This window comes from Pan troglodytes, chromosome 4, assembly GCF_028858775.2.
Source record: "Pan troglodytes isolate AG18354 chromosome 4, NHGRI_mPanTro3-v2.0_pri, whole genome shotgun sequence".
Lineage (NCBI taxonomy): Eukaryota > Metazoa > Chordata > Mammalia > Primates > Hominidae > Pan > Pan troglodytes.
Window position 1 is genome coordinate 177,290,213 of NC_072402.2, and position 7,081 is coordinate 177,297,293.

The 7,081-nt window shown below is 51.4% G+C and overlaps 1 protein-coding gene across 6 annotated transcripts in view; it reads left to right on the forward strand.

Annotated features, from left to right (window-relative positions):
* The window catches only part of SQSTM1 (sequestosome 1), a 29,274-nt gene extending 22,209 nt beyond the window's left edge, over positions 1-7,065 (forward strand). For all 6 annotated transcript variants that reach the window (XM_063810996.1, XM_063810995.1, XM_016954447.3 and 3 more), the window contains 3 exons: positions 4,566-4,780; positions 5,123-5,318; positions 6,250-7,065. In XM_063810996.1, the coding sequence (XP_063667066.1) occupies positions 4,566-4,780; positions 5,123-5,318; positions 6,250-6,407 (569 nt within the window). In that variant the 3' untranslated portion in view covers positions 6,408-7,065. The remainder of the gene's footprint in view (positions 1-4,565; positions 4,781-5,122; positions 5,319-6,249) is intronic.
* The last annotated feature ends 16 nt before the right edge of the window (positions 7,066-7,081 follow it).

Below are 7,081 nucleotides of genomic sequence, written 5' to 3' on the forward strand. Positions count from 1 at the left end.
TTTTGTATTTTTAGTAGAGACGAGGTTTCTCCGTGTTGGTCAGGCTGGTCTCGAACTCCCGACCTCAGGTGATCCACCCGCCTTGGCCTCCCAAAATGCTGGGATTACAGGCGTGAGCCACTGTACCCGGCAGCTTCAACCTTTTCATAATCACAAGTTGGGAAGAATAAAGGAGAAAAATAATTTAAATATTACAGATGGAGGTACTTGTAGTTAAGCCTGCTTTTACCTCTGCTCCCCCCTTAAACTCTATTGAAATAACAGGAAAGGGCTTACACAAAAAAGAAACCACCACAGACAAAGAAAGTAATAGAGGAAAAGACAAAGATGTGATCAGATTTTGGAAGATGGACATGGAGGGAGGGTGGCAACCTGCTGAGGGAGGCGTCAGGAATCTCTGCGCCAGAGCAGGGCGTCCTGGTGAGAAGCAAGACCATCTGTTCAGGTACCAGGAAAGGCAAGAGGTGGGAGTGATCGGGGGACAGGAACAAGGGGGGAGGCTCTAGTGAGTGTCAGCCAGAGACTTCAGGGCCCACTTGGCCAGATGATGGCTCTTGCCAACAATTGAAGGAGACCTCATGTTTAATTCCAGGAGCACCTGACCCAGGGAAGCTTCAGCATGGGATACCAGAGACAGGCCAGGGTGAGGCACCAGCCTGAAACTGGGCATCCTGAATGAGCAATGGGCCCAGCAGTCAGTTCCCTGGCCAGGCAGGAGGTGGGGAGTCCCTGCTGAGGGAGGTTGAATGCCCCCAGAGAAGTGTCCTACAGCTCCTGCCTGCCAGATCCCCAGGCACCCTGCAGAGGGGAAGTTAGTGATGGCGCTGGCCCCACAGAAGGCTTCCTGTCAACCTTAGTGCTTCAGTGGGATCAGACAGCCTTGGGTCACCAGCCATCTGAGGAAAGCCCCCACACATGGGAGAAAAGGTCTTAAAGGGAAGAGAATGTTAATGCCCTCAGTGAGATGCAAAAGAGTATTGTCTGCATGAAAAAGGAACAGGATACTAGAAAAAGGATAACAAAGGGAACAGAATAAGAAAGTTCTTGAAATTAAAAAATAGAAAAAAAACCTCAAAAGAAGGCTTAGATTCTACTATTGTCTCAAGGAGATATTCCAAAAGCAAAATAGAGATAGAAGGAGAGGAAAGATAAAAAAAACTAATGTAGGAACAAGTCTAGAAGCCCAATATAGGATGAGTAGGAATTCCAGAAAGAATAGAAAACTGAAAGGAGGAAATGAACATGGGACCAAGTCTAGAAGCCCAATATAGGATGAGTAGGAATTCCAGAAAGAATAGAAAACTGAAAGGAGGAAATGAACATAGAATGCAAGATAGTTTCTTGGCACCAGGCATGGTGGCTCATGCCTGTAATCCCAACACTTTGGGAGACCAAGGCAGGCAGATGACGAGCTCACGAGTTTGAGACCAGCCTTGGCAACATAGGGAGACACCATCCCCCACTTCCCATGTCTACAAACACTACGAAAATTAGCCAGGCATGGAGTTGTGTACTTATGGCCCCAGCTACGTGGGACGCTGAGGTTGGGGATGGCTTGAGCCTGGAAGGCAGAGGGTGCAACGAGCCTGGATTGTACCACTGCACTCCATCCTGGGAGACAGAACCAGACCTTGTCTCAAAAAAACAAAACAAAACAAAAAACAAACAAAAATGCAAGATAGTTTCTTGGCAATGAGGACGTTATCTTCTAGATTGAAAGCGGCCCTGACAATGACTGAGAAAGACCCCACAGCAAAGCTTATCATTGTCAAGTGTCAGAACCCTGAGGATAAAGAAAGAGGGGCTTCTAAAACTCTAGGTTATTGTAAATACTTGGGAATACAAAGAGCAAACCAACATGAACAGCTAGGAGACAATGGAACAACTGATGACTCCAGAAATCAGTTAAAAAGGCTTTTCGGCCTAGAATTCTTTTGTTTTTGAAACAGGGTCTCACTGTCATCTGGGCTGGAGAGCAGTGGTACAGTTGTCTTCATCTCGTGGGCTCAAGTGATCCTTCTGCTTCAGCCTCCCAAGTAGCTGGGACTACAGGCGTGTGCCACTGTGCCTAGATACATTTTTTTCTTTTTCTTTCCCCACCCCCGAGTCAGAGTCTCGCTGTCGCCCAGGCTGGAGTGCAGCGGCGTGATCTCAGCTCACTGCAGTTTCCACCTCCTGGGTTCAAGCAATTTTCTGCCTCAGCCTCCCGAGTAGCTGGGATTACAGGCACCCGCCACCATGCCTGGCTAATTTTTATATTTTTAGTAGAGACGGGGTTTCACCACCTTGGTCAGGCTGGTCTTGAACTCCTGACCTCATGATCTACCTGCCTTCGCCTCCCAAAGTGCTGGGATTACAGGCATGAGCCACTGTGCCCAGCCCTGTACCCAGCTATTTTAAAATTTTTTTGTAGAGATGGGGTCTTGCCATGCTGCCCAGGCCGATTTTGAACTCCTGGGCTCAAGAGATTTCTCATGTTGTTCTCCCAAAGTGTTAGGATTACATGCATGAGTCACTGTGCCTGGTCCAGCCTAGAATTCTATACCCAGCTAAAACGATCAAGTATCAGGGCAGAACAAAGTTACTTTCTGGTATACAGTCTTAATTATTTTAACCTTGGTTTGAACCACATGAAGAGAGAAACCCAAAATGAAGCACAGAGGTATTAGGAAACAGGGGACCTAACAGGACAGAGGGTGAAAGTAAAGGCGGTCACAGCATTACAGCGCAGCCTCTGCCCAGAGAGCTGCCAGTCCTGGCTGGAACAGGAGGCTGCACAGCAAGCGGCACTCTCTATGGAAAACACCAGAACCAGTGGGGTCTCTGATCCACTTCACCCTTGTAGAAAACTATGGAGATGCTGTGGGAGAACATGGGGAAAGTTAGCAAATGCAAAGAGAAGGCAGGCTGCGTACAGTGGCTCATGCCTGTAATCCAAGCACTTTGGGAGGCCAAGGCAGGCAGATCACCTGAGGTCAGGAGTTCAAGACCAGCCTGGCCAACATGGTGAAACCCCGTCTCTACTAAAAATATAAAAATTAGCTGGGCGTGGTGGCACGTGCCTATAGTCCCAGCTACTCGGGAGGCTGAGGCAGGAGAATCACTTGAACCTGGTGGGCAGAGGCTGCAGTGAGCCGAGAGATTGCAGCACTGCGCTCCAGCCTGCGCAACAGAGCGAGACTCCGTCTACAAAACAAAGGAAAAGAGAAGCCATTATCAGTGGTAGGAAAACAAAAAGCGATACAAAGAAATAGTCTGCTACTTGACCCAGCAAAGAACATTTAGATAGAGGTCCTAGCTGAAACATTGAATGTTCTTTTTTTTGTTTTGTTTTTTGAGATGGAGTCTTGCTCTGTCACCAGGCTGGAGTGCAGTGGCGCCAACTCGGCTCACTGCAACCTCCGCCTCCCAGGTTCAAGCGATTCTCCTGCCTCAGCCTCCCGAGTAACTGAGACTACAGGCGATTGCCACTACGCCCAGCTGATTTTTTGTATTTTTAGTAGAGACCGGGTTTCACCATGTTAGCCAGGGTAGTCTCGATCTCCTGATCTCGTGATCCGCCCGCCTCAGCTGCCCAAAGTGCTGGGATTACAGGCGTGAGCCACTGCGCTCGGCCTACTGAATGTTCTTTTAACAAAAAATTGCGTCTTGGAAAGGGTAGTGGAAGGAGAGGCAGATACTGGTCCAGAGTAGGAAATGCGCAGATGTGAACTCCAGCAGCAGGCAAGAGCAGCGTGAGCTGAAAGGGCACAGGGAGAGTTTGGGGAGTGGGATGGGGGCAGGGAGTGTGCACCACAGCCTTTGGCAACTGGTGACTCTAAGCTGTGGGTGTGGAGACTTTTGACACATTTAATTTCAAAAATAGTGCAGGTGATTCTCCCCTCTGTCCCTGGTGAGTCACGTGAGCCTGGAGGTGTGCAGGTTCCCTGTGGGGCCAGTGTTGGGCCCTACGCCGCGCCTGCACGGCCCATCCACCTCCCAGAGCAGAGCCCCGGCGTTGAGGTGTGCGTGTGTGTCGTCGCACAAACCCTCTGTGTGCAGGTGTCAGGAGGCACATGGCCTTCCATCACTGTGGCTGGAAGCGCCTGCCACATGCGGTATTGGCTCTGCCTGTACTTAGGGTCTGGCCCCACCTGCCGTGTGGCCCGTGTCCTGCATGGTTAGGAAAAAGGTCTCTTTCGACTTTCTGGCTCAGAAGCTGACTTTAGATGCTAGCTGAGGTTAATGTTTTACTGAATTGGAGAAAGAGAAAGGTCCAGTATCATGGGCACACCAAGAATGTTTCCAGAAGCCACAGAGATTTGTAGCTGGGATATTGGGAGAAGCCTCTGACTCATGGGTTTGTATCGTCTGGTCCCATACTGGCTGTGTGATTCCGGGGTCGAGCTGGGTAGAACCTAGCACCTGTATCCACACGCTGAGTGCCACCATCCAGACACTTAGCTGCTTGTGGGGACTGAACGTTGAGATCTTCGTGAGTCAGTAGTCCCCACAGGCCAAGCTCCTGCTTGCAGGTGCATCCTTGGGGGAACTTCACGGCTTGCTCTTTCCTCCTCGGCCTCTAGGCATTGAAGTTGATATCGATGTGGAGCACGGAGGGAAAAGAAGCCGCCTGACCCCCGTCTCTCCAGAGAGTTCCAGCACAGAGGAGAAGAGCAGCTCACAGCCAAGCAGCTGCTGCTCTGACCCCAGCAAGCCGGGTGGGAATGTTGAGGGCGCCACGCAGTCTCTGGCAGAGCAGATGAGAAAGATCGCCTTGGAGTCCGAGGGGCGCCCTGAGGCAAGCCTGTGCCCCTCCCGCCACCTGGGACCACGGCCAGCCTAGTGATCTGTGGCCTGCACCTCCGCCTCATCCTCAGCACCTGTGCAGCCCCACTTACAAAACCCGAGGGAGCTGCTGCTGCTGCAGTGATGTCTGTGCCATTAAAGTCACGCTGGGAACCTGCTAGAACTTTGTAGTTACTTGGTCTTTGTGAGTGGCCACTGTTCCCCCCTAGACCCCTGCAGCCTTAAACGCACGTGTGCATGCATGCTCCCCGACTGTTTGCCAGGAGCCAGTGCCATGGTCAGGCTTGGCCTGTTGGGCGTGTCTCCCGTGTGCTCATGGTGAGTTTTGTTCCAGGAACAGATGGAGTCGGATAACTGTTCAGGAGGAGATGATGACTGGACCCATCTGTCTTCAAAAGAAGTGGACCCGTCTACAGGTGAACTCCAGTCCCTACAGATGCCAGAATCCGAAGGGCCAAGCTCTCTGGACCCCTCCCAGGAGGGACCCACAGGGCTGAAGGAAGCTGCCTTGTACCCGCATCTCCCGCCAGGCAAGTGAACCAAGAGGTTTTGTACATATTCCTACCTTTCCCTTTAGAGCATCCTGCCCTCCTCTGATTTCAGCGACACAAACAGAAGGATGGGATGTTCTCCACTGCAGGGCTGTCTGTAGGTGTGGGAGGTTAGGAGTTGGTTTTGTCCTCTTATGTGTACCCTGAGCAATAGCGAGTAAGCTCTGCTAATGCAGGAGTTCTAAAAATGTTTCTCTTTAAGCAAACTCCAGAGCCAGGAATATTAATTGTAGGAGTTTCTAAAACTTAACATGCAGACCAGGAATTAAGGCAGGTGTGACACAGAGAGGGGGCAGCACTGGGTGTGTCCCTACTACTCACACTCAAGTGCCGCCTCAGGGAGTGCTGGTCTGAGAGTGGGGGGTCATAGCCAAGATCCCTGTAGGAGCCAGGCAGAAGCCACCGTTGAAGTGGATGGTGTGGCAGGCAGCAGTGAGGGTGGGGGGGTGGGGGGTGGGGACAGCTGACAGAAACTCCTCATTGTCACATGGCAGCCGTGTGTAAACCAAGGTCCGTGTGCACAACCTGCTGTGGGCGGCCGCTGTGTCTCTTCTCTGCCTTAGGGCAGGAGATGGCGAGCTATGGCCTATGGGCCAAGAGTAGTTCTTACATTTTAAAATCAAAAGATGTGACAGTTAGGTGAAATGCCCATTTCAGTGCCCATTGATGGTTGTGTTTACACACCACCTGGCTGCCTCGTGTCGCAGTGGCAGAGTTGAGCAGTGTGAAAAAGACTGCTTGGCCCTTTACAGGGAAAGCAGGTCCACTGTGGCCTGTGAGGACCAGAGCTCTGGGCAGGCTCGGACACTGGCAGACCCTGGTCCTGGCTGGCCAAGGCAGGAGGGTATGTGTTTCGGGTCACTCACAGGGCTCAGCACCACTCCTCATGGCTTCCTTACTGTTTTGGCAGAGGCTGACCCGCGGCTGATTGAGTCCCTCTCCCAGATGCTGTCCATGGGCTTCTCTGATGAAGGCGGCTGGCTCACCAGGCTCCTGCAGACCAAGAACTATGACATCGGGGCGGCTCTGGACACCATCCAGTATTCAAAGCATCCCCCGCCGTTGTGACCGCTTTTGCCCACCTCTTCTGCGTCCCCCTCTTCTCATAGTTGTGTTAAGCTCGCGTAGAATTGCAGGTCTCTGTACGGGCCAGTTTCTCTGCCTTCTTCCAGGATCAGGGGTTAGGGTGCAAGAAGCCATTTAGGGCAGCAAAACAAGTGACATGAAGGGAGGGTCCCTGTGTGTGTTGTGTGCTGATGTTTCCTGGGTGCCCTGGCTCCTTGCAGCAGGGCTGGGCCTGCGAGACCCAAGGCTCACTGCAGTGCGCTCCTGACCCCTCCCTGCAGGGGCTACATTAGCAGCCCAGCACATAGCTTGCCTAATGGCTTTCACTTTCTCTTTTGTTTTAAATGACTCATAGGTCCCTGACATTTAGTTGATGATTTTCTGCTAGAGACCTGGTACACTCTGATTTTAGATAAAGTAAGCCTAGGTGTTGTCGGCAGGCAGGCTGGGGAGGCCAGTGTTGTGGGCTTCCTGCTGGGACTGAGAAGGCTCACGGAGGGCATCCGCAATGTTGGTTTCACTGAGAGCTGCCTCCTGGTCTCTTCACCACTGTAGTTCTCTCATTTCCAAACTATCAGCTGCTTTTAAAGTAAGATCTCTTTGTAGCCATCCTGTTAAATTTGTAAACAATCTAATTAAATGGCATCAGCACTTTAACCAATGACGTTTGCATAGAG